Raw genomic sequence first — 27,531 nt, 5'->3', positions numbered from 1 at the left:
AACTTAATAGCTTTCCTGTTGTGGAACATTATTTTAAATGGGCAAAGATGTGTTACATTTGTTTATGCTGCATTTGTTTTAATTATGTAAAGATGCATTGTATCTGTTTGACCTTGCCTACTTAAGGCACCTGATTGGTCTCATAAAGAGCTGAACAGCCAATAGCTAGACAGGAGAGGGATAGGCAAAGCTAGTGCACAGAGAGAATAAACAGGAGGAGAAATCTAGGCTCAGGAATAAAGAAAGGAGAAAGAGGAGAGAATGGGATAGACACCCAGGGCCAGCAGCCATGCAACCAGTGCCAGCAGCCAACCAGAGAAAGTAAAATATATACAGAAAGAAAGAAGGTAAAAAGCCTGGAGGCAAAAGGTAGATAAAGAGAAACAGGTTATTTTAAGATAAAAGAACCAGAAAAAAAAAAGCTAGCCAGAAACAAGCCTAAGCTAGGATGAGTATTCAAAACCAATAATAAGTCTCCATGTCATGATTTGGGAGCTGGTTGATGTCCCTAAAGAAAAAGCCTGGCATACTTTTTTTTGAAACAGGGTTTCTCTGTGTAGCTTTGGAGCCTGTCCTGGAACTCACTCTGTAGACCAGGCTAGCCTTGAACTCACAGAGATCTGCCTGCCTCTGCCTTCCGAGTTTTTGTTTGTTTGTTTGTTTGTTTGTTTTGTTTGTTTTTGGTGGTACACTTTTCTTTAAAAAAAAATCTTTTGTTTGTTTTGGAAGAAAGTCTTGCTATGTAGCCCCAATTGTCCTGTACTTCATTATGCAAATCGACATGGTTTTAAGGGAAATGCTCCTGCCTCTGCTTCACAGGTGTTAGGATTTCAGGTGCATGCTACCATGCTGGGCCATTTAGAGGATGATTTCTAAGTTATCAAAATGTCATGAGAACTCCTGAACAATCTATTAAAAGAAAGAGTCACATTCAAGAATGAAAAATCTACAAAAATATTTCTTTAGTTTAGTAATTTTGTTAAATAAAGTATTTTCAATATGCACTAATTTTTAATAAAATAAAATATAAACATTTCCTATTTCTTTGTTATTTTACATGTCTATTTTCATTCATCAATTACTTCTCTCATTAACCGAAAATACCATATTCTGAATGACAAAAAGATCATTTATCACCAAAGTATAAACAGAGATCATCACCTTAGAAAATATCCCCATATTTAAAAAAATATCAAATCTATTCTTATACAAAGATAAATTAGGAAGTAATGTACAATCATATAGTATCTTGCACAAGATCCAATAATGTTCTTATAAAACATTAGTGGGGTGATTCCTGAGCCTGCAGGATCCACAAATTCACCTAACCACAGTCGAGATACACCTAAACATCTATGACTCACTGCCTCACAACTTTCAACATCAACAAGTGTCAACACTTCGGGTATCATGTCAGTTAAAACCCCTTCTGCTGTGTAAACAAGGAACTGAACATTTACAAATGCTCTCTCTGACCCTCTATTCTAAATCTCATGCTATCCTTTTTCCTCATAAACCGTAAAGACAAAAGTCATTACAGTTATTGTTCAAGCACTCCCAATTTTTAAAATTTGAAAGACACCTGTTTTACTTCCACAGTAAGCTTCTCAGATTAAGAAATGTACCCGGGTGGTGGTGGCGCACGCCTTTAATCCCAGCACTAGGGGAGGCAGAGCCAGGCGGATCTCCGTGAGTTCCAGTACAAAGCAAGTTCCAGGAAAGGCACAGCTAATGGACGCGCAGATAGCAAAAGCAGGGATAACGTCAAATAGAAAATTTATGCAATGCTTATAAATAAAAAATCTAGACAATATTATTTGTATCACTCTGAGGGTTATATCGCACTTTTGGGCTGGGAGTTATTAGACACAATGCCTTACAGAATTACTACACCAATAAATGGCAACATTTGTTGCCCAATTCAAGAGGTAAACATTATTTGACAGTGATCTTAATTCTATTTGTATATGAAGAAATTGTAAGCTTAAAATCTTTTTAAAAATTTTTTTCGGGGTTGGGGATTTAGCTCAGTAGTAGAGCGCTTGCTAGCACTCAGCTCCCCCCTCCCCCCCAAAAAATTTTTTTTTCATGGTGCTGCATGGACAAAAAAAACCAATAACCCACTAAGTAACAAGTTTCTTTCTGTTTTGTTGGTGCCTAGGATAAAACTAAACTCTACAATTCTTAGCTATCCTTAACCAGTGCCTTCCTAAGCTTTTATAGCTTACAGTGAAGCTAAGAAACTAAAATTTATAACACATTCATTCCAAGGTCAGTGGAGAGGCTGCCTGAGGAATTCAAGTTTTAGGCATCAACATGACTCAGGCACAAGAAGGTAACAAGGGATTCCTGCTCAGCACATTGTAGATCTAGGTGACATACAAACCCAACCACCACCAGAAAACACACTGAATGAGCATGGAACTGAGTGTGCGAAATGCTTACCATTCATTCAATTATATTCTGGAGATGCCTCTGAACCCTCTGAAGGCAAGGGAAGCCATTGCTTAAACACAAGTATAACCCTCGTTGTGAGACAGAGACTGGGAAGGTCTGTTCTCATATAGGTCAGAAAGGATAAACAGACAGAACATAGATATATACATACATACATAGATGCAATATCACTAAATTTTTATCATTCACTCTTACACCTCACTTTAGCACAGATGCACCAATCTCAGTTTTAGAGATCAATACTGTTTATGGCCCAAGAAGGTAGAATTCTACACAAGCAGATCTAGGCTTCTGTGCATCCAGATAGATGTTGACATGTTATAAGCTGACCTGTAGGAGCTGAATGAGCATGGAAACTAGTGAGCAGAAATACTAAAAGAAAGAAAAAAAAAGTACAATAGTGGCAAAAATTCTAGCCCCACATTACCAAGATATTTCACAATTTGCTATATACAAATAAGAGGCATAGCTCAATGGTATCATATTAATTGTAGAGGTGGAAGCTGCTCTTAACGTCATTGCCTTAAATTTTCTAGAAAGGGGTAATGAAGAGTTAGAGTATTATCAGAAGTGGGAGTTACAAGGCCAGAGAGATGCTTAGTGGTTAAGCACACTTGCTCTTTCCGAGGACTCAGGTTTGATGCTCAGCAACCACACTGTGGCTCACAGCTGTCTCTAACTCTGTTTCCAGGGGAGTCAACACCCTCTGCTAGCCTACATGGGCACTAGGCATGCATGTGGTGCAGAGATATATATGCAAGCAAAACACCCATACGTGTAATTTTTTTTAATTACTTAAAGATGTGAGAATTACAGAACCTGTCTTCAATTCAGCATGCAAACAAGGCATTCTTTCTATATTAAAAAAATGTATCATTATTTCAGAAGAACACCAGAAGACTTATGAAAAATATAAGTCTGTGGTAAAAAGACAATTGGAGGGTGCTCTTATTAGTATCTTAAACAGCTAAAACTCTGTTTAGATAGAAAATAAAATTAGATATTCCAAAATATTATACAGTGGCAATGTGCTGATCATTCTGTCTCCTCACAATCACTACGAAAAATTAATGAGTAATTCTAGAATCATTACATTCACATCTGTACATGTCCCTGTCTAGCCTTGTCTGGACATGGACAGTAATAGTCACTGTAAATAAGTATTGTGCTTGTAAGTAAGGACTATGTAGAAAAGAAAATATACAACATGCACTACTGAAGAGTCTTCTAAAAGATCTCTTCAAATTGTTATGGTATCCTGAGCCAATATCAGTTTTTATTAAGTAACCTAAGTATTTATTAAGGAGTCCTTAATAAAACAGAATTCTTATAATGACATACACTAGTAATTAAAGCAAATTTATTTTCTAAAAATGTAACAAAAGTTTTAGTAATTATTTGTTACTATGAAACCAAACAAGGACTAATAAAATGTTCTAAGTTAATATGACATGAGGCTTTGCTTCCAGTGCTGAATGGGAACACTATCTGCAGTGTTTAAGAAAGAAATCCAGGAACCAGAGAGACAGTTCAGTGTGTAAAGGCCCTTGATCACTGGAGCCCACGGAGTGGAAGGAAAGAACTGATTCCCACAAGTTGTCTTCTGATCTCTAAAGTGCGCGCGCGCACACACACACACACAAACACACGCTCGTGCTCATTAAATAAATAAGTCTTAATTTTTTAAAAGAAGCCCAGCTACTGTAGGCATCTCAAACTGATTTGCATATAAATAGCTACCAATTCATTAATAAGATCAGAGTCCACTCTGAGACTGATCAAAGTGAGTACCTAAATGGGGGTGGGAGCTGTCTTTTTTAAGACAAGGTTTCGTTTCACTGTGTAGCTTTGGCTGGCCTGGAACTTACTGTGTAGACAGGGCTGGCCTTGAACTCATGAGATCCACCTGACTCTGCTTCCTGGGTACAGGGATCATCCTAAATCAGTTTTTGGTGATGCTGTTTTTAATACATCTAGTATCTAAAACAGTCATTCAAATATCCCCAGTGACTTTTAGACTTACAAATCTAGGGATCTGGGGACTGGAGAGACAGCTCAGCATTTAGCAGCACTCACTGTTCTTCTAAAGGCCTGGAGTGCAGTTTCCAGGACCCACACTATGATGGCTCGCAAACACCTGTAACCGCAGGTCCTAGAGATTTGACAGCTCTTTCTGGTCTTTCTGGGCATATGCATACATGCATAAACACACACACACACACACACAAATAAAAATATTCAATCTTTAAAAATAAATATAAGGGCTAGGAAGATGATTCAATTGGTAAAGGGCTTGCAATCCAAGTGTGAATACCTGAGTCTGGATCCCCAGGACCCAGAGAAAGCGCTACCCTAGTGATACTTCAGTGAGAAGGGAAGTGGAGACAGAATTCCTGGACACTCAAGATCCACCTAGCCTAACTGTAAAGAGGAGACCTTGTGTCAAACAAGACGGAAGGTGAGGAGTGACAAACAAGGTGATGTCATCTGACCTCCAATCGTATACCATGCCACACATCACCTAACACACTAACCACACTATATACATATCACAAAGGTTTTTAAAATACATATAATCCAATGCATTTGCATTTTCTTATCAAGGTTTATTTGGACTCTAGAAAGAATGATGTAAACAAAAGCACACTGGACTAGGAAATACGATTCATGGTGCTGTACTTTGGTACATGACTTTTAAAGGCTTCATGCTCAAGCTGGTGCTGTTGGAAGAGGGTAGGACCTTTAGGAAATGGGGCCCAGTAAGAGGCCCCAGTCCTCCAGTGGACATGCTTGAGGGAACAGTGGGAGTGCCCTTCTCTTCCACTGGCTCTCCCACTGATGAGTTAAAGAGAGTCTTCTGCCATGTGTTTCCTGTGCTGCTGGCTGGCTTCCTCATGTCAGCGGTCCAGATGCAAAGCTCTGCCTGGTCTTGGAGTGGAATGGAAGCACTAGAACCTACGGGCTGAAATCAGTCCTTTTCTTTGGAAGTGTTACATTATCGTAACAGAAAGCTGACTAACCAAGCCCTGTTCCAAACATCTTGTTGGTGTCAATTTAGTCTGTTACCTAAGTAGATAACATTTTTAGGCTTGCAGAATATTGTCTCGAATACAGACCAGCTTTGAATTTTTGGGATCCTACCTAAATGATCCCATTCTGTCATGCATAATCTTGCGAACTGCAGATGCAAACAGCATGCATATAAATTTTGCTTTATTAATTATATGGTTTTGTGATATATAGTCATGTGCTTTCTATCCTATACTATACATGTATTTCAAAGATTAAATCAATGCAGCATTTTTTTGTTTTGTTTTGTTTTCGAGATAGGATTTCTCTGCATAGCTTTGTGCCTTTCCTGGAACTCGCTTTGGAGACCAGGCTGGCCTCGAACTCACAGAGATCCGCCTGCCTCTGCCTCCCGAGTGCTGGGATTAAAGGCATCTGCCACTGCCGCCTGGCAATGCAGCATTTTTTTAAAAAAGGGAAATTTGAGAGAACAGAGAGCACCTAAATGTCTGATAAAGTTAGTCTTGGCATATGGTAACTACATAATGGGCATTCATACACAAAGTACACACTTTATATTACACTTCAATAAATTAAATCTAATTTCATCATCAATGATACAGCAACAAAATGCATATTTAGTGACCTTTAATATACTAATAATTCATGTGATTTAAGATGTCAGTAGGCAACTCTGACCAAGACCCTCCTGCCTTTTGCACTCCATACCAATACTAGCACTCAAATGAACTATCTTCTTCAGATCTCTTTGAACTAGTAATTCTATCTACTACTGTTAAATGTTCTGGATTTATCCATTACTTCAAAACTATTCTCATTCTTTTAACTCCAAGCTTCTCTGCCTTCTTGTTTCTCATAAATATGATTCATTAGCATGAGTAGTGATGGAAAAGGTAACCTCATGAAGTGATAAGTTAATAATTTTTAAGTATAGTTGGAAAATTAATGTATGTTATTATGCTGTATAAGGTTTCTAAAGCATCTAGACTCAACACATAGAATAGATGTAAAGGTGCTGAATTCATCATATTTCTAGTTCTAAGATAAAATAAATATAACCATTTAGTTGACTGTATTCATTATAGCACTCAGATTTTTTTTTTTTTTTTTTTTTGGTTTTTCGAGACAGGGTTTCTCTGTGTAGTTTTGGTGCCTGTCCTGGATCTTGCTCTGTAGACCAGGCTGGCCTTGAACTCACAGAGATCCACCTGGCTCTGCCTCCCGAGTGCTGGGATTAAAAGCATGCACCACCACCACCCGGCCGAAACTCAAACATTTAACCATCCCTGAAGTAGATGTTTTATAGGTGTACAGCTCATTATCTTTAAGTACAGTATTCTAATCCTTCATTTAAATTTTAATTGATTATAGAACATTACATACTAATTTTATTATTACTGTATGAAATATTTTATAAGACAGTTACTCATAACATAAATGAGAGTGATAGGAACATCTTGAAACAAACTAGGTACCTGCTTACATAACTGGATAAAAATGAAAAATCCCAAATGGTTTTATATAAGTAAGACAGTAGTAACAGAATGTTCATTATTTCTTAGGTACGTATTCCATTTCATACAAAATACAATTCCACAAAAATCTCATGTAACTTCTATTTCTACAAACCAAAGTACACCCTAAATGAACTAGTTCTGTGATCAGTAAGGCAACTGTCAATCAAATTTTAATAGGTAAACATTACCACATGATTTCCATTTTTCTGTACGTATTAGGGTCTGAACCCAACCGATGCTAGGCTGGGACACACACACACACACACACACACACACACACACACACACACACACACACATTCTTGGTGTTTAGTGCATGTGTGCATGCATATGTGTATGTGCTGGGGAAGTTCCTATAAGAGTGATAAATTCCACCATATTTCAAGTTCTAAAAATTCAATCTAAATATAATCATTTGGTTAATTTGTATTAGTGTACCTGTGAGAACATGTAGAGAGCGGAAACTGATATTGGGATTTCTTCCTCAATCACTTCTCCACTTAATTTCGGAGACAAAATTTCTCACTGAACCTGAAGCATGTGTGCCATTTAGGCTAAACTGGCTGGCCAGATATCCCCTTGTCTTCACTCTCACAGTGCTAGACTGACAGACCTGTGGGTCCCGAGTTCAGAACTCAAGCCCGCGTGCTGCCCAGCAAGTCCTCACCCACCGAGCTATCGTCCAATCCAGGGATTTCACTGTGAGGCACAATCTCACTACACTGCCCAAGGTACCCTCATAGCTGTGATCCCACTTCAGTGTTCCAGGGAGGTGGGAGTTCAGGTATAGACTCCTACTTCTAGCTTCCCTACCCCACCCCCAACACCGGGTGCCTAAATGCGGGGATGGAACTCAGTGTCACACTTAAACTAGGCAAGTGCCCTTCCACTGAACTGTTCTCCAGCCTTAGCATTTGCATTTTAAGGAACATGGTAAAATTAAGAATTTACTGAAAATATGCCACAATCAGATTCCTTAACACAGTCAACCTTATTCATGATTGCATCATGAGAATTATCATTTGCTTACATGATCTCCTCCAGGGAGCAGTAAACTACAGAGTGTAGAAAAAATTTAAACTACTGACTGCTTTTGTAAGTAAAGGAATTGTGGGAATATAGCCAAGTGCTGATTTACATAATAGCTAGGGCTGCTTTTACCTTTCAGTGGAAAAGTTGAATAGTTCCAATAGAGACTTGACAGGTAGAAAAGGCTAAATTATTTACTACCTGGCCTTACAGAATGTGTACCTATTCTGGCTATTTCAAGAACCTCATCATAAAAGAGCTCAGCGATGGCCAGGCTTTTATTACCAACACAATACTGGGTTTTGACAAAGGAAAAACTAAGCAAACTACTAAGTTTATAGGAAAACGTGAAGAATATAATCCTATCAAGAAGTTAACACCACAATGAAAATGAATGTTTTCCTTCTAATAACCTTGTTATTGAAGCTTCTTCATAAATATTTTATGATGTTTGAACATAATAATGAAGTTGCAAATTATCTGACTTTGACTCAGATATTTACCATTTTTATAATTACAGCATTTACAGAAAAATGAAATTACTCTTGGTAGATCAGCTTTACAGAGTCAAGAGAATTTTCATATACCAAAAAACAAAACATGAAAGAATTACTTACATATCATCAATGAAAGAAATTTCAGATCAACTACAGCAAACAACATTCCTAAGAAGAGTGCTTTTCTCAAAACTGTGTAACTTTGTAATTACTTTGTTTGTCCCTACAGTCTCTGCAAAAAAAAAGAAAAAAAAAAAAAACCAAAACACCCCAAATTTTGATTAATTTTTTTTTTTACCTTGAGATCACGGTACACAATCTTTCCAGAATGTAGATAGTCCAAAGCAGAGACAATTTCTGCACCATAGAAACGTGTGCGGTCCTCAGAGAACACCCGCTCTCTCGACAAATGGAAAAACAGCTGCAGGGTAAACAGCAGGGACAGGATTGTAATAATTACTGATTTAGTGGGGGAAATTACCACAAACATAAAACACCTCTCATCACCATATTGTGATGATAGATAGTGTACTCTCAGTGGACACCGAGCACTCTAAGACAGCAGCTGGCTTATCTTCTCCAGGCTTCCAAGGGGAGACTGCGAGCTGTTAAATCAGCGTTTTAATCAATATACCAATCTTGTTCAAGGCATTCTGCTTGGTACCCATTTAACCTTCAGGTACCAAAGGAAAAAGTAGGCACCGTCAGATTGCGTTTCCTTCTAATGATGCTGCTGTGCCACTCTGACAAGGAATAAATATTGACATTATCAAAATAAATGAACATGAGCATAGGTATGGTGCTTTTATTTAATTATTAAGTTATGTTTGATTTCAAGGAAAAATGTGGATTTTCTTAAACTCATTTATGTGAGCTACTCAGTCTATAACTGCTATTTATCATATTTCTAGAAATACTTCCAAAGTTTGAAATAACATTCTCTATAAGAAATCTGACAACTTTAAAGTTTTACATTTATCTTAACAATGCTCAAACTGGACTGAGGCTTCCATCACTCCAGATATGGAGTAATTTGTAATATACAATCCTTTTATTTTCAGTTTTAACTGTGATCTCATATGATCGCATAAACTGTAAGTCTAATCATTTCCTAGTTAATCAAAGGAATGTCAACAGTCAATAAATATTTCCTGGGCACTTACTGTAACCACACACCAAAGCTCTAGCTTTTTGACACTGTAAGCCCCACCACTCAGTGATTCACATCATACCTATCTCACTTCTCAACAGGGGACACTGAAGGACAGTGTTTGTCTAACACTTGCAAGGCTCTGTGTTCCATTCCCAGCGCCACAAAAAGCTAAACAAACAACACTGAGCACAGCATAAATAAAAACATCTAATTTCTTAGAACAGCAGACATCAAGAAGTAGATCTGAGGAACCATGAACTGATTATCGATCTCTACTGAAATATTATACTTTATTAAGAAATCTGCCAAGACTGCTAGTCTAAAATACTTTTGCCCTGTATAAACATTAAGTACTACAGGTTTGATTTCAGTATTTGTATAATACATATTTTAACACAATTATGAGATTAAAATATGAATTGTAAGAATTGCACATGCTCACAAAATCCAATTATGCAGGTCTGGTAATAAATGTATCAGTATCTAGTAAATAATGTGAAGAAGAGTTTCTGTAGAAAATAAAGACATAATAAATGGAAGAAAAAAAAAGAAATCTGCCAAGAATGAAAGATTATTTACAGTCCTGAATAAACTACCAAGATGTCATAGAGGGTATTCAATACGAATCTGTGACTAAAGAAAAATCAATCAAAAAATGGGCCTTCACCTGGAAGGTCAGAAAACAACTATTTCCATATAGATCACTAACTCATAATAAATTGCTAAGAATTATAGCTTACCAAGACTTCTTCAACATATAATAGCAATTTTGAGACAGGGTTTCTTTCTGTAGCCTTGACTGTCCTAGAACTCACTCTGTAGACCAGGCTGGCCTCTAACTCAGAGAGATAGAGCTGCCTCAGGCTCCCATGTGCTGGGATTAAAGGGGTGCCGCCGCCACCACCACCTGGCTACATAGGTTTCTTATACATTCATTCTTTCTTCCTTTATTCTACTCCTGTCTCTATTTAAATTACTTTTTAAGACAACTTTGTATGTGACTCATTGGCCCAAGTGAAGAAAGGAGAGGAAAAAAAAGAGTACTGATATTGCTAAAAATGACTGAAAGAACATTAGCTATGTTAGGAGCAAATTATTTGGGAGATATCTAAACTATGATGTTCCCTACTTTATCCCAATGTTTTGTCAAATCTGGGACACCACAAATTCAGATTGTATTCAATTTTTATTTCTGAAGAATGGATAATCAGAAAAAATAATACCTGCCATACTTAGTCTAACATGCCAGTAGCACTGATGGATACTGTGATCACAATGTTGCTACAGTAGTCTTCTAAGCGTCTAGATTTCATTAAAAAAAAAAAATCAATTCTACCACCAGATAACCACAGACAAAAGAGATATAGAGCCTCTCTAAATTAATATAATGTATTCAGGATTCTAGGTCTTTATTTGGATGGTACAGCTACAATTTGTCTGGCAGCCAACTTCCATAAAAGTATCAGCTCAAGTTTTATAATTAAGAGGAAGAACTCTGTATTTCAAAACTCACTGCCATATGATGTCTACTTTTGCTACTTTATGGAATTCACTCTGTAAAGATAAGCAGTGATCTGAAATTGCCAAATCCAATGCTTTATGTGTAATCAGCTCCCCTTCTCGTTTTGGAGGTTAGGACACTGCCTGTGTTCTCTTCCACAAAGTGTGTTTCTTGGCTTTAGTTTAACACAGCTTTCCTGATTCATGGTCTACCTTTCTAGATCATTGTTCTTAAGTTTCCACCCATGTGTTAAAACAACATTCAATCTATATTTATTTAATGATCATCAATGATTTTAAGGTAACTCTGTGAGGCAACAGGACAAGGAAAAGAGGGATACATTAACCATTAAGACATACTCTCTTACAATCAGCTCCACCTGTGGTAAGGCCTCAGAATACATACTCAAATCCAAACTTATTAACTACATGTCACTTTCTATATAATAATCAAACTTCAACAAAATGACAAAAAATAGACATAATCCCTACTATTAAGGAATTCTAGCTCAATAAGGGAGATGTATGCATATTTACAAAAACAGCAGGCTGTAACACATTTTTGTGATATGGATAATAACACTTTGGAAACAGAGTGATTAATTTATATAGGATGATCTGAGACATGTCACATTTAAAGTTCACTTAAGTTTTGAAAGATGGAATTTCACCAAAGGAAAACATAAGGGAAATAAAATATTACTACTTGAAATGTATCCACCTGTGTACTTCCATTTAACCCAGCATAGCAACTACACATAAGTAGGTGAAGAATAATCATTTGTAGAAAGCAGCAATTTTTGGTGGTGTATATTCACCATATAGAATAATGGTTTTCATTGTGATTTTTCATACTTATATATGCTTTGATCATTTCTACTCCCTATCATCATCGCTCTTCCTTTCATTCCTGGACCCCCTTGTTATTCTCCAATCTCTCTTTACAAAACCCACAAGTTCCCAATAAAATAAAAAATATTATCAGAGAACATGTGGCAAGAATAATACACATTTAGAAAAATGAAAAAGGAGAGAGAGAGAGAGATTGCCAGCTTACTTAGGACTTTATCTACCATGGTATGAGTCGGAATTCTATTATATAGATAAGGAATGTCAAACGGTAGTACACACAAAAGACTATAGTCTTAAAAATACTATTATATTAATAAGTAAATAAAAGGATCTGAGGTTATACTCAGGTAAATAATTTCTGAAATTGCACAAAAGTTACTCATCACCTATTTAGTACTAATTGCTATAAAAACCTGACGACATTAAAGGAAATAGCACTAACCCACAGGACACGAGAATTTGCTGAAACATGGCAAACACTATAAAAGGCTTTGGAAGAATAAGTATGTTTGGGAACGCAGAGGTTATGTTGGATCTTGACGAGTGCTTCTGAGGGCCATGGCTAAGGAGACCATTAGCACCCTTCAGGAGAATCAGTACTCCAGAGGAATCTGGACCAAGGGAGAGATCAATGATGTTGAGGTTTTCTTGTGGCTGGCTGAGTAGATGTTGCTGAAAACAATATAGAGGAAAAGAATTGGTGATGGGGACACAGGAGCAATGGGCTTTATTTTGACCTACTGAAATCTAAATATGCAACTGATGTCATATTCCAATTTTAGAATTATGGATACCAAGGAAATTGGTAAAACCAAGGAACTAAGTACCATCCCCAAACTCAGAAAAACCAGACCCTCAGGGTATTACCACACTTAAAGTCAGGGACAAGCAGCAAAACAGGATACTGGTAAGGAGTGCAAGAGGCACAAACAAATCAAGAACCCGAAGTAAGGAAGAAAACAGCATCAAGAAAAAAAGGAAGGCCGGGCGGTGGTGGCGCACGCCTTTAATCCCAGCACTCGGGAGGCAGAGCCAGGCGGATCTCTGTGAGTTCGAGGCCAGCCTGGACTACCAAGTGAGTTCCAGGAAAGGCGCAAAGCTACACAGAGAAACCCTGTCTCAAAAAACAGAAAAAAAAAAAGAAAAAGAAAAAAAAAAAAAGGAAGGCACAGTGGCATGTGACTGTAATCCCAGAATAGTGGGGAAGCAGAAACAGAAGAATCCTTGTAGATACCAGGCCGGCCAGCCTAGCCTAATTGGGGTTCGCTGGGTTCTAAATGAGACACTTTCCCAACAAGTAAATGACTCCAGAAGAACACTACCCAAATGTGAGTGCAGCTAAGGAGCAAAGGATAACCTGGGATGTCTATGAATCTGAGATAGGATCTGTCCCTGGCTAAGACCTTGCCAAGTAGGCTAGGCTGGCTGGCCAATGGGTCCCCAAGGATCCTTCTATTTCCACATTCCCAATGCCGAGATTACAAATGCACGTTACCATGCCCAGCATTTTCTCCTTGGGTTCTTGGAGTCAGACTTGGGTCCTTGTGCTTGTGAGACAATCACTTTCCCAACTGAGCTTTCTCCCTAGCCCCATTTGTCATTTCTTTACATTTAAAACATTCAAAACTATTCTTATAGCTATTATGAAATACAAAATAAATCAGCTGAATGTAGTCACTTTACTTAGCTATAGAGCCCTGGAACTATTCCTCCTATCTGCTTTTGTATCTAATTACCAACTCTTTTCTTTTTCTCCTCTCCCAGCCCCAGTCTACTGTTACCAGACTAGTACTTTAACATATTTTAACTAGCATTTCTGGTCTCTAATTCCATGAGATCCACATTGCCAGCTTCGACAGAAGCTACAGGTGGGGAATGGGGAAACCTGGCTTAGTTCATGTAATGCACAATCTTCCAGTTCCATTCACATTTTCCCCTCTTATATTAGATGATATTTTAATCTAAGAAAATTTCTAATCTTTTCTTGCTGTTCACTAATTCTTTAAAAGTTGCCAAGAGCTGGAAAAGGTTCCTCAGCACTTCACAGCACTTACTGCTGTGGTTTTGTTTCCAGCACCTACATAATGGCTAACAATTATCTGTAACTCCTCTTCTGGCCTCCATGGGCACTCATGTACATGACGTGCGCGCGCGCACACACACACACACACACACACACACACACACAAACACACCCCTCTCTATAGGTAAAACCCTCATACTCAAAGTAAAGAAATATATCTCTAAAGGTCTTGCCCTCCTGTGTCTGGACCAGGATCTACGCAGTAAGATGCAGCTCTTGCTACATGCTCAGAGGTGGGAGGAGCCTGAAGGGCTCACATCATAAACGACAAGCGACAAAGAGCTGCTATGCCACTGCTTCAGAGCAAGGCTCATGAACCACCTCAGGGATTAGATGCATAACACAAATTAATGTTGTATCAAACTTTGATAATAAGAAACAGTATCTTTACATTTATGTTCCATGTCTATATCACTAACCTTTGTGAAACAATCTTAAAAAAAGATACTGAGAGTAACTACTTTTTAATTTTTTGCTTTGAATTTTCTAATGAAAACGACTGAGATTATTATGAGTACAACAGGTAAGTATTATCTGGAAGATGATTTTTAACACTAGCATTAAGAATTTTTAAAGCACTAGTTCATCCAATTAGTATAAACCACCTTTCTTTTCTTGTTCTTGGGGATGTAGTTGAGGTTTCTAATCTTTTTATCACATGTTAATACCCGACTTTCTCAAATTACTGTTTTCCCACTGTTGTTGACATTATCTCCTCTACATGATTATAATAGGACTACAAACCCAAGAGAAGACAACTCACTAAGAAAACACCTATAGGGATGGATTTAGGAAGAAGGAGAAGGGGGAAGATCTGGGAGGAGTTGGGAGACAGAAAACCATAATAAAAATATATTCTGAAAAACATCTATTTTCAATAAAAATAAAACACCTAAAATTTGTTGAATACCTCAAAGACATACTCACACTAACACATACAGAAATTCAAACCTAGACACTCAAGAAATATGAAAAGTCAAGACAAAGCCTTTCAAAGCTTAAAACTGAACTATAAGATACTGAAGTAGAAATGCTGGCTATGTAAAGAATATTTTAACAAGAAGATAAATAAAATAAAAACATTAATGCCAGACCTACATAATAGTCAAGTCAGCAACACAGATGAGAATCTCTGCAAGGAAATTGAGACTTGGGGGATGAAGGGGCATAGAAATACTAGAAATAAAAAACCCAATAAAATATTTAAACCCTCAGCACTGGACCCTGCATTCTAAAATACAGACCTGCCAGGCAAGTTGTGCCCACTGGAATAACAATGTAAGATTGATGTGGGTATAAACAACTACTCTTTTGATGGATTTGACTACTGCTTCACAGGAGGGAGTTCATGCCTGGTACTGTAAGGTTAAAACCTATAGCTAGAGAAGGCATATGCTCTAAGAGAGAATCTATTGGTGCTGTTTTTCTAAATGGTCATATTGTCAAATTGCCTTCTAAATACTAATTTATACCCACACATTTTGCTACTCCAGACCTTCTGTAAAGTTTAATACAGATGCACTACTATTCAAAATGCTAAGAATAAGCTACTTTAATGAGTGCTCAGCCATAGATAGGACATTGATATCAATACATCTCACACCAAGGCTCAAAGAAAATTAAAGAAAAAGGTGTGAAAGGAATGTAACAGAGTGACATGCTGTCCTCTGCACATGGACCTATGAACTCACAATAGCTATGATTACCTGCACAAGGCCAGTATAAGACCAAGCCAGTTAAAACTGCCCCGTTTCAAATGAGGAACTACTGGCAGATGAAGGCTACTGGGAGAGAGAATAATTTTTCTTTAGAAGGGAGGAACTAGTTGTTGTTCTTGTTCCACATTCATGAGTACACAGGTAGCACTAGTTAAACTCAGTACATTATTTCATTTTTTAAAGGCATGAATTTGTGGGGATCAGCCATGGAAGCTCAGTGGTTCCCATGGAAGAGGGATGGGGTGGAGAATATAATCAAATTATACACATGTGTGAAATTTTCAACGAAAATTTTAAAAACCACAGTGAACAGTAACTTCAAATAGGCTAGATCAAGCAGAATAAAGACTAGCAGGGAGTAAAGAGAAGATTGAGGAAATATGACATTAAATATCACTAAATAAAAAAAAAAGAACAAAAACAAGTATGACCACAACTTTCAAAAGTGCTAAGACATACTCCAAGGATTAACCTCAGAATTGAAGGGGTAAGAGAAGAACCTATGCTATAAAATACAGTCACCAAAGTCCACTCAATGAAATAGGAGAAGATTTCCAAATCACAGGAAGATACGGGTATTAAAGCATTTAAAACTGCAAGCAGGTATAGCTAGAAAATAACTTCTCCCTGTCACATTAACGTCATGCTATAAAAAGAGTACTTCTGGGGGCTAGAGAGATGGCTCACAGGTTAAGAGCACTGACTGCTCTTTCAGAGGCCCTGAGTTCAATTCCCAGCACCCACATGGTGACTCACAACCATCTATAATGGGATCTGGTGCCCTCTTCTGACATGCAGGCAAACATGCCGATAGAACACTGTGTAAATAATAAATAAACCTTAAAAAAAAGAGTACAACTACTGTTCTTTTTCATCTCATGTTTAGGCAGTCCTGTTGCTGCAATTCTATGGGGTTAGCTGCAGACATTTCTAGGAGACATAATCTCACAGCAAACTCTTTGGTCCTCATGACTCTTATAGTCTTTGTACCCCCCTTTTACAATGCTTCCTGAGCCTTAGATAAAGAAGTTGTTTTGCAGATGTATCCATTGGGATTGGGCTCCAAAACTGCATTTTGACTGGTTGTGGTTTTTGTAATGATCTGTCTCTTGCAAACAGAAGTTTCCTTGATGCAGGTGAGGACTACATTTATCTGTGTGTATTAGAATATAGTTAGAAATAGTGCTGATTTAGTAAAATGGCAGTTTTAAGTTCTCCAAGATTCATGACTTCACTAGCCCTGGGTATTGGCTAGTTTTCAGTGCCAGGTTATGATTCCCCTCTTGTTGGGCATATCTTAAGTCTAACTAGAGAGCTGTTAGTTACTATGAGGAATGAATGCCATTACTGAACCCTTAGAGTTATCCTGCAACAATAAACACGCTAAGATGAATGGGACAAGCCCAGGAGATCGCAAGCCTACACAAAGAACTATGGGCAACTAAGGAAGGCTGAGAGCAACTGAAATAGTCACCCCCGGGTTAGAACAAAGTTGATTACCCAATAACAAATGGTCGGCCCTGTAAACATATATACAAGTAACATTATACAGACTGAAGCAGGTTGTACTTAAATATCTAGGAGTGTGTGTATGCGTGTGTGTGCGCAAACATGCATGTGTGTGTGCATGCGTAAAACAAAAATTAATAAAAATAAAGAGTCCATGAATTTGTACAAGAGCAAGGAGGGGTATCTGAGAAGGCTTGGAGGAAGGAAATAGAAAGGGAAATAAGGTAATTATAGTCTAATCTCAAAAGGTAAAATCAACATTTTAAAAAGACCATGGCTACCAAATAAAGAAACAATATTAAAAGCTGCAAGAGAAAATCCCAACTTAACTCTAAGTAATAACATCTAGGAGAAACCCGAGAAGTCAGGAAAGCATGAAAACACACCATTTCAAGCTGTGACAGGTAACTACTAGATAGTTGTGTTTGTTTGCTTGCTTTATCATCTTGATACAAGTTAGGATCATCTGAGAAGAGGGAAACTCATAAACTGAGAAAATGCCTCCATTAAACTGGCCTTTAGGTAGAAAATGAGGAGGAAGGCATTTTCTTGTTCAATGGTTGATGTGGGAGGGCCTAGACACACCTGAGCAGGCGGTCTTGAGTTGTATAAGAAACTAGGTTCCTGCCGTTAGTTCATGCTTTAAATTCCCTCAACAATAGACTGTAACTTTTAAGTTGAAATAAACTTTTCCTGTTTAAGTTGCTTTGGGTCATGGAGTTTATCACAGCAATAGAAAACCAACTACTACAACTACCAATGAAAAATAATAAGTAAAGTCTTATTTTAACTGATGAAAAATAGAGATATCCCAAGAAAAGTACAAACTAAAGTAATAACTGGTAAGCCAGCATTTTAAAAGATACTTAAGAGAAATCCTACACAGAGAGAAGGAAGAAGAACAATAACAAATACATACATTTTAAAATATGGCAAATATCTCTCAATAAATATGTTAAATGTTACTGGTCTAAAATGTCCAATTAAAAGAGGCAGACAAGTAGGCTGGATTACAAAGCAAGACTCAACTACTGGACATCTTCGAGAAACACATTTCACTATGAAAAAAAAAAAGAGACCAAAAGTGAATGAATGTAAAAAAGGAAAAGAAAACAACAACAACAAAAACTACGCCAAATTAGTTGAAAAGGGGGATAAGCAGGAGTAGCTATACCTCTGAGACTGTAGATTCAGGTCTAAATTAGTCATTAGAGATGAAGGTTACTGCACACTAATAAAGGGAGAGCCCATCACTATGATCAACTTCACAAAGCAAACAGTATTGGGTATTAAAGCTAGGTCCTGATATTGAAAGAGTAAGGAATGCAAACATCCTACTTTCATACCCCACCTCACATCCCAAAAAGCAAGAAATTTCAAGACTTAAAAGGCATCGTCTATAGGATATTTCATCAAATCCTGTGAAATACATGTTTTTGGCAACCTATGAAACATTCTTTAAAAAAGGTAACATTTTATAACAAAAAGCAAGTCTAAACAAATAAAAGATGAAACATTGTGTCCAATCAGATAATAATGGAATAAAATGAGAAGCGCTTGGCGGAAGATACCACAGACACTACACAAACTGAAGAAGATCACACAGTATACTCTTCTGTGATCTGTGGGTCACTAAAGAGGGTAGGGAGAAAATTTAAAAATTCATAAAAATCAAAGGAAAAGAGAAACCGAACATACCAAAGACTTTAAAATACAGAGAGCTCATGAAAAATTAATGATACACCTTTAACTCTCAGGGAAAGGGAACACACTCAATCCAAAAGTATTAAATAAAAAAAAAATGATAGAGATCAGGACAAAAATTAGTGAAATGTAATCTAAAAGGATAATATAAACAACCAATAAAACAAAAAAAAATAGTTTGGAACCCCTTCAGACAAACTAATCAAGAGAGATGACTCAAAATAATAAAATTTGAGACAATAAAAGCATATTATAATAGATGCTAATAAATTTCAGGATGCTGAAAATGTACCTTCCAACAAAATGAAAAAAATCAGATAAGATTTTCAATGTATTACCTACTATAATTAAAGCAATTAGACAGAAACAGCTCAATCAAATCTATAACAAGGAATAAAATTAAAATACGGATAAAGTCTCCCAACAAAAAAGCCTGAGTCCAAAAAAAAAAAAAAATCACTGCCAAATTTTATCACATTTTCCAAAAAGAACAGTAATATTCTCAAATGGCTCCAAAAATTAGAAAAAGAACGGTATCAAAATCAACCTACTAAACCAGCATTGCTTTCATATAAAATCCAAATAAGGAGGCAAAAAAAGTTAATCTGCCACTTCCCCTAAAGAATACAGATGCAAAACTATTCAATAAAATATTTACGAACAGAATTTAATAACACACTGAAGAGATCCTACACTATGAAGCAGATTTCATTCCAGGTATGCAAAGATAGTTCAACATATGCAAATCAATAAATGAAATATGATTCATAGATAGGTCAAGGTATGCAAATAATATAAATATGACATAAAAATTGAAATCCCACAATCATATCAATAGATGCAAAAAAATCTTTGACAAACCTCATATCCCTTTATGATGAGAATCCTGGAAAAACTAGGAATAAAGTACAATACCACCACATAAGAAAGGCAATTTACAAAATTGTATCCAACTGTACATTAAATGGGGAAAAACTGAAAAAATTTCCTTTAAAATTAGGAACAAGACAAGAGTACCTACTCTGTCTGCTCATGTTTACTATAGTAATCAAATTCTTAAGCAGAGCATTAAGACAGTACAAATAAAAGAGAGATAAATAGGAAAGAATTCAATTTATCTGTTTCTAGACTGTACGATGCTATACTTAAAATGACTATAAAAACTCAAAATACTCTTAAATCTGTTAAATGCTTTTTGAGCAGGATCCAAATCAATAAACAAAAATCAGCAGCTTTCCTATATGTCAGTTAACAAAAATGCTGACCAGAGAAATAATGTCATTCATAAAAGCATAAACAACAAGAACATTTACATAGGAACAATCTAGCCAGGAATTAAACACCTCTACAGTGAAAACTTCGAAACTTAATAAATTAATGAAAGCAATGAAAGAAGGAAAGTTCTTCCATGTTTGTGAATCAACATAATTATTACTTTAAATGGCTACATTACCCAAAGTACTCTATGTACTGAATGCATTTTCTACCAAAATTCCAGTACTGTTGTTCACAGACCTACAAAAAGAATTCTAACACCCACATGGAAGCACAAATGACTTCTGTAGCCAATGCAAAGGATAGCCAAAGCAATCCTAAGAAAACAGAGCAATATTGCAAGTATTATAATGCAACAGTTTAGATTTTTGTCACAAAGCCATAGTATTAAAGATAGCAAGGCCCTAACACACACACACACACACACACACACACACACACACACACACACACACAAAAAAAAAAAAAAAAAAAAAAAACCAAAACAAAAACAAAAACAAAACACCAGACACACAGACCAGTGGAATGAAATAGGAAAAGCAGAAAGGAACCCATGAAACTGCTGTTATCTGATTTTCAACAAAAATGCCCAAAATATACAAGATGGGTAAGAGATGGCCTCTTTAATAAGTGGTACTGGAGGGGCTAGAGAGATGGCTCAGCAGTTAAGGTACACTTAATATTCTTGCAGAGGACTGAGGTTCAGTTCCTAGCACATACATAGTAGATCATAACCATCTGTAACAACAGTTCTGAAGAATCTGATACCCTCTTCTAGTCATCATGGACACCAAGCATGCAAGCAGTACACACACATAAATGCAAGTAAAACACTCACACACATAAAGTAAAATAATAAATATTTACAGAATGGTAGCAGAAAAAAATGGATATATGTAAATGCAGAAGAAGGAAACTGTATCTTTATCTTTCACCTTTAAAAAATTCAATCAATTATGAATTCAAAGTCCTGAAACTCTAGAACCACTAACAGAAAACTGCAAGATATAGGCACAGGCAATAACTGTGTGAATACAACTCAAATAGCTTCAAATGTAATAGCAGGAATTGACAAATTAGTTACCTGAAATTAAACAGCTTATGCACATCAAAGGTAACAATTACCAAAGTGAATAGACAGCCTGTAGAATTGGGAGAAAATCATTGTTAACTATTCATGTAACAGAGATTAATTATCTGAATTTATGAAGAACTCAAAATACTAAGTAGCAAAGGGGGAAATAATCCAATTAGGAAATGGACAAATGAACTGAAAAGACATAGCTAATAACTACATGGCAACATGCTGCACTTTTTTTAACCAAACAGGAAATGTATACACAAACTGCATAGATTCCTCTTGACTCCAGTAAGAACAGTCATCATCAAGGGAGCAAACAGGATGCAGGGGAAAGGAAAGGATCACTGTTGGTGGAATGTAGATCAGACCAGCCACTGTGGGACAGAAGTTTTTCACACACACACAAAAAAAACTAAAAGCAGAATTACCAAGTGACCCTGTTAATCTACTATGGAGTATACAGCAAACGGAGTCTAAGCCAAACCACCATAGAGATAATTTATACATCCATACTTATTGCTGAATGATTCATAGTGTCTAAAATATAAAGTAAGCCTAGATGCTCATCAACAGATGAATAAAAATGTTGCATACATACATAATGTAATATTATTCAGCCAACAAGAAAGAACTGGAGATTTTCTAATATTGTATGTTTTCTCTCAACATTTAAAAGACACAAACCTAGAAGGATATGATTTGAGGAGAAATACCAGTGTAGAAAGAAGATACAAAAGGGTGAATGGTGAGGGGGAAGACAATACAACTATCCTATTTATACATGAAGATGTTGTAACACTTGGAAAGATGATCAATAGGTAAAGTCAACAGGAGTCAAACAGGGTGACCTGACTTCACTCTTCGAGATCCACAAGGTGGAACATACTCACAAAAGTTGTACCTCTGACTCTACATACGTGCTGTGTGTGCACACAAAATAAATTAAAATGTAATAAAAATTACAAAGAAAATGTCACAATGAAATTCATTATTTTTTAAAATACACATGACTAAAAACCAATGAAAACTTAAAAGATTTGTTCTGTAATGTTCACGGAAGCTCTTTACCTAATAACTCCTAACTGCAAAGAACTCTGATGTCTGTCTTATGACTATAAACAAACACTGAGAAACATAACTGCAATGTAGGAACCCCATAAATTGAAACAAACTACTGGTATATGCTATAATCACCTTAAAGGATTTTTAAAGGATTCTGGTAGGTTAAAGATACAGAATACAAAAGATTATGTACTGTGTTTTAGGACACAGTTTTAAATATTTAAGTATTACTTCTGTCATTTTCCTGCTTGTCTTTCTCAGGGGTAGGGGTGTGTGTGTGTGTGTGTGTGTGTGTGTGTGTGTGTGTGTGTGTGTGTGTGTGTTTTATTTGCAATTCCTTAAAAGGGCCACTCTGGGGTAAGCAACCTTTAAGTCTAGTTACTATCAAATTGCATTCAGTACCACAGTCTCCATGCACAGAAATCAAGAAAACTGAGAGCTGCATGGACACTGCTTATAGTTCTAGGCAGCTCAACATCTTAATGAGACTTACCAAGTCTTCTCCTGTTGTAGTCCTATGATTGTTTAATGATGTTAGGAAACTGGCCCTGAAATACTATAAAATTATATCATAAAATGGCATATAAAATAAAGCTCATTTTGCCTTGAACTTTAGATGTTAATGTGAATATTGTAATGTAGCTTTCTTGGCTAGAGAATTTTTAAAAGATTTGGGTGATAGCAACAGAATTGTGACATAACCTACATAAAGCTTAATAACTCAGATTCCTAGTAATAAAGATATTCATATAACCACAAATTTAGTAAAAAAAAAAATCAAGTTTTAAAAGCATAACCATGAATCTGAAATACTTTTAACTTAAAAATCACCCAAATCACACCTCCACAAATTAGTAAGTAGAATTCAAATGCTGACTGCCGGCACTTCTGTCTTCTGTGAATTTAAAATGAGATGATTTTGGTTCACAGAAGAGAAAATGCCAGCCAAATAATGAAAAATCTGAATAAGTAAGAGAAGATTTCAAGAATGACATGTAACTGAAAGTCATCTGTAAAAACTAAAATGAATTTTATCAAAGACATTAATACAGTGCTAACAAGCATGAATAGTAAATAATGAAAATGGTAGGTTCATTAGTACCTACAGAAAGAATGTAACAGAACAGTAAGAATTTATCAGACGCATAATAGGTCCACATGATTTACCATGCCTAGAATCTCTAGCTCCCATGAAATTTGAGCCTGTGAGAGAGCACAGAATTCCAATTTATAGGCTTTAAAATATATAAAGCGGATGTGACAGTTTGCAAAAAGGTCTAAGTGGAGACTTCTTCAACCAAATTTAACATTACCTTAGTTTTAGAAATTACAATTTCTCTTGGGGATATTTTTCTATCACATTTAAATTCATTAGCAGCTAAATTACTAAGAGTGGCTTTAGCATATTAGTAGCAATGTGATATCTCACATCATTAGACTTTAAAAATCAATTCTACAGATGCTGATATGTGGCCTGCATGCACTCAATGCTGCTCTGAGTTCTGCCCATAGATTACCATTTCCTCTCTATCACTCTCTTCCCTAGTCATCCATCCATTCTTATTTTAATTATTAAATACACAGTATCTGTAATATGAGAACAATAGAAGAATACATGAGTAAAAATCAAGCTTTCCTTCCACCCTGTACTCAATCACAAGGCCAATTCTGAATTCTAGTGGCTAATGAGATATTCACACATACACAGGGCATGTACACATGTACATGATCTATGTTTCTCTCAGCATAATACTAGCATGCTTTGTACTCTCTCATCTTGCGATACTTTACATACTTCAGCATTCTCACTGGATGTTCATTTAAGATACCACACTTGTACAATAAATGTGTTTATTCATGTACCATTTGGTCATAGATCTTTACTTTTTGGGATTGTAATTATTGGAAATAGAATTGCTAAGTATTTTAGTTACTTTTCCTGCTGCTGGGATAAAATACCCTGACAAAAAGCAACAAAAGGGAGACAGGGTTTATTCTGGCTTACAATTCAAGGTTATAATCCATCATGGTGGGGAAGTTACAGAAGCCTGGTTCACTAGAGTCACACTAGAGCCACAGTTCAGAGTCAAAAAGTGATAAATGATGAATGTTTGTATTTGTTCAGTTTTTCTTTTGATATAGCTCATAATCCCAGTCCAAGAAATAGTGCTAGTCACAGAGGGTATGTCTTGCCACAGCAGTTAACGTAAGATAACCTTCACAGACATGCCAAGAGGCCATCTCCCAAGAAATTCTAGACCTCACCAAGTGGAAAATTGAGCATTATGCTGATTCTAAGAATATGTTCATTTTAAATTCTGACAGGTACCAACATGGAGGTTTCATTAATTTCATTTCTGTCTCTACAAGTAAAATTATAACCTTTAGGTGAATAGCTTCCAAATCTGTTCTCCTTTTTTCTTCTAATTCAACATATATAGTCTTCAAAATGATAGAAAAAACTTTTATTTCAAAAAGCGAAATCTTTTTAAAAAAATAAACTTTATACTCTCACCCTAAAAATGTTTTTCATAACTTGAGTATATCCATTAATTTCACATGAATACAATAATGTTTTTTCCTCACATCCAACAAACTAGCTCTTACGATGCCAGTCCCACAGTTCCACACCATGCATCTTCTTCATATTTACACGGACATCGGACTGAATTTCCAAGTTTTCCATGCCTGGGCCACTGGTCTTTTACTGCTCAAGTTTTCTTTGTTCTGAGCTCACCCTCCAATGAGACACAGTCATCTCTACCTGAAGTGCCATTTTAGCTTAGTCAGTCTACTAATAAAATCTCCTTCAGTCTATCTTTAATGAAGAATTGTCCTTTATAAATTTATTTGTACTTAGAACTTAGACATTCTAACTGAAAATATACTCATAATGGAAACCATATACTCCTACATATTGTATGAAAGAAACTATACTCTCCTTCATAGCAAAGTCAATGTTCTAACACATTTAGAAAAATCTGTACTGTTTCAACACTCAAAATATATTCACCAAGTGAGTGAATACAATTTTCAAATAAAGTAATTTCTATATGCCAGATAATATTTATGAAAAATATTCCACAGCAGGTATTTACTTTGATTGGGAAATAACAATGTTTAAGTCTGTAAGATACAAGCTTCTTTTAATACATTTCATAAAGTTCACATTGTAAAGGATTTCCAGTTACTATTTCTGTACATTATACTTTTCCTTCACATTGATTTTGTAAAAAACTGGAAGGAATATAAAGGAAAGGCAAAAGTAAATGATTTATTTCTCTCCAAAATTGTCAGATCTATTACATCTCTTGATTATCATCTTGGTCACTACAATACATACAAGGGAAAAAGCTCAGCTGCAATGTGTCTATAGAATATTGTTTGGTTAAGTTCAAAATAGGTTAAAAAACTTTTTAGAAGTTTCACAGAAGGCTTATTTGAAAAACTAAAACACAACTAATTATGCATTTATGGTTCCACAATCTAATATCATAATTTCAAAAATCATACTGTTGGGGCTGGAGAAGTGTTTCAATTGTTAACAGAATTTGTTTTTGCAGAGAACCCAGGTTCTATTTCCAGCACCCACATGCTGGCTCAAAACCATTTGTAACTCCAGTTCCAGAAGATCTGATGCCTTCTTCTGACCTCTGTGGGCACCAAGCACAAACATGCTGCACAGGAACACATGCAGGCCAAACACTCACACAAAGGATAAATCTAAAATCAACCATCAACAGAGGGAATTATGTCCTTTAAAAAATACAGTAAAATAAAGAATATGATTATGCTTTCCAATGATCCCAACACCCACTAGAAACTCTCCAGCTTTTGCTTACTCAACAGGAGAACTACACACTCATCAGGTTGAGAACCACCATAACTCAGACTGCTTGCCAAGCTTTCATGAAAGAGTCCATGAACACGCTAGAGTGACTTCTTGACTCACCTCTCCCCCATTGACATACTCCATCACAAAACACAGACGGTCTTTTGTCTGGAAGGAGTATTTCAAGGACTTGAAATGAAAAAGAAGAAATGTTAATTATAATCCTGTATTCTTAAAAGCATAATGGTACCAAAAATAGAATATTTTAAAACAGTCAGCATAACTGACTGACATTGTTCCTTAAGAGTGTATTTACTTCATAAGAGTGCTTTCTAAGAATCTGTTAAGTAAAAATAAATTAGCAATGTTAATAAGCACTTTCAACCTACTGTGCAACCTGAGACTGAGTTAGTACTCATTACTCTAGTTCTCTCTGCAGTCTCCAGGAGGAACTCTAGTTCTTGAGGAACACAGTTGCTTTTATTCATTATTGTCAATGTAGTTTTGCTTTTACTTTGTATAGACTAAGGATAAAATCCAGCCCAACTCAATAAGGTCAAGACTGGTAACTTTGTAAGTCATAAGAAGACACTAAAATGTTATTACATTGGATAATAGACATGAAACTTTTTAGTAAAGACCAGTATCTATTGATAACTCTGAAAATGTTTACTTTAGATAGCCTTAAAATGTTAATAAAAAGTTTCAATTTTAAACTGTAGCTGTTATTTTTAATCTTAATATGCTTGGTACAATATGGAACACAGAGAAATTTTATACTGCATGGTTTAAACTTTTTCTAATGAAGAAAATACAGCAGAAATCCTGTATTTAACACATTCCACATTCCTGTATTTCTTTTTCTTTTCTTTTCTTTTTTTTTATGGTTTTTCAAGACAGGGTTTCTCTGTGTAGTTTTGTGCCTTTCCTGGAACTCGCTCTGTAGACCAGGCTGGCCTCGAACTCACAGAGATCCGCCTGCCTCTGCCTCCTGAGTGCTGGGATTAAAGGCTTGCGCCACCAACGCCCGGCACATTCCTGTATTTCTGTCATGAAATTTATCTTATTCCTGTGAAGTCTGTTCATTTAAAATTTTGACCTTTGAAAACTGAAGACCATGCTGTGTAGTCATTTTAATATTTATCTGAAGCCAGCAAACAAACAAAAAAAGTAAACTTCATTTAATTTTTGTTTTTTTTCTTTTGAGACAGGTCTGACACTAACCCAGGAAG

General features: G+C 36.2%; 1 protein-coding gene across 2 annotated transcripts in view; it reads right to left on the bottom strand.

Moving 5' to 3' along the window:
- Akt3 (AKT serine/threonine kinase 3) overlaps positions 1 to 27,531 on the bottom strand; it is a 236,334-nt gene that overhangs the window by 43,703 nt on the left and 165,100 nt on the right. For both annotated transcript variants that reach the window (XM_059280533.1, XM_059280534.1), the window contains exons 7-8: positions 26,420 to 26,488; positions 8,829 to 8,951 (exon numbers count right to left, since the gene is read on the bottom strand). In XM_059280533.1, coding sequence (XP_059136516.1) covers positions 8,829 to 8,951; positions 26,420 to 26,488 — 192 coding nt within the window. The remainder of the gene's footprint in view (positions 1 to 8,828; positions 8,952 to 26,419; positions 26,489 to 27,531) is intronic.

The sequence above is a fragment of the Peromyscus eremicus genome, chromosome 15 (genome assembly GCF_949786415.1).
Source record: "Peromyscus eremicus chromosome 15, PerEre_H2_v1, whole genome shotgun sequence".
In the NCBI taxonomy this organism is placed as follows: Eukaryota; Metazoa; Chordata; class Mammalia; order Rodentia; family Cricetidae; genus Peromyscus; species Peromyscus eremicus.
This window is presented reverse-complemented; position numbering and strand designations above follow the sequence as displayed.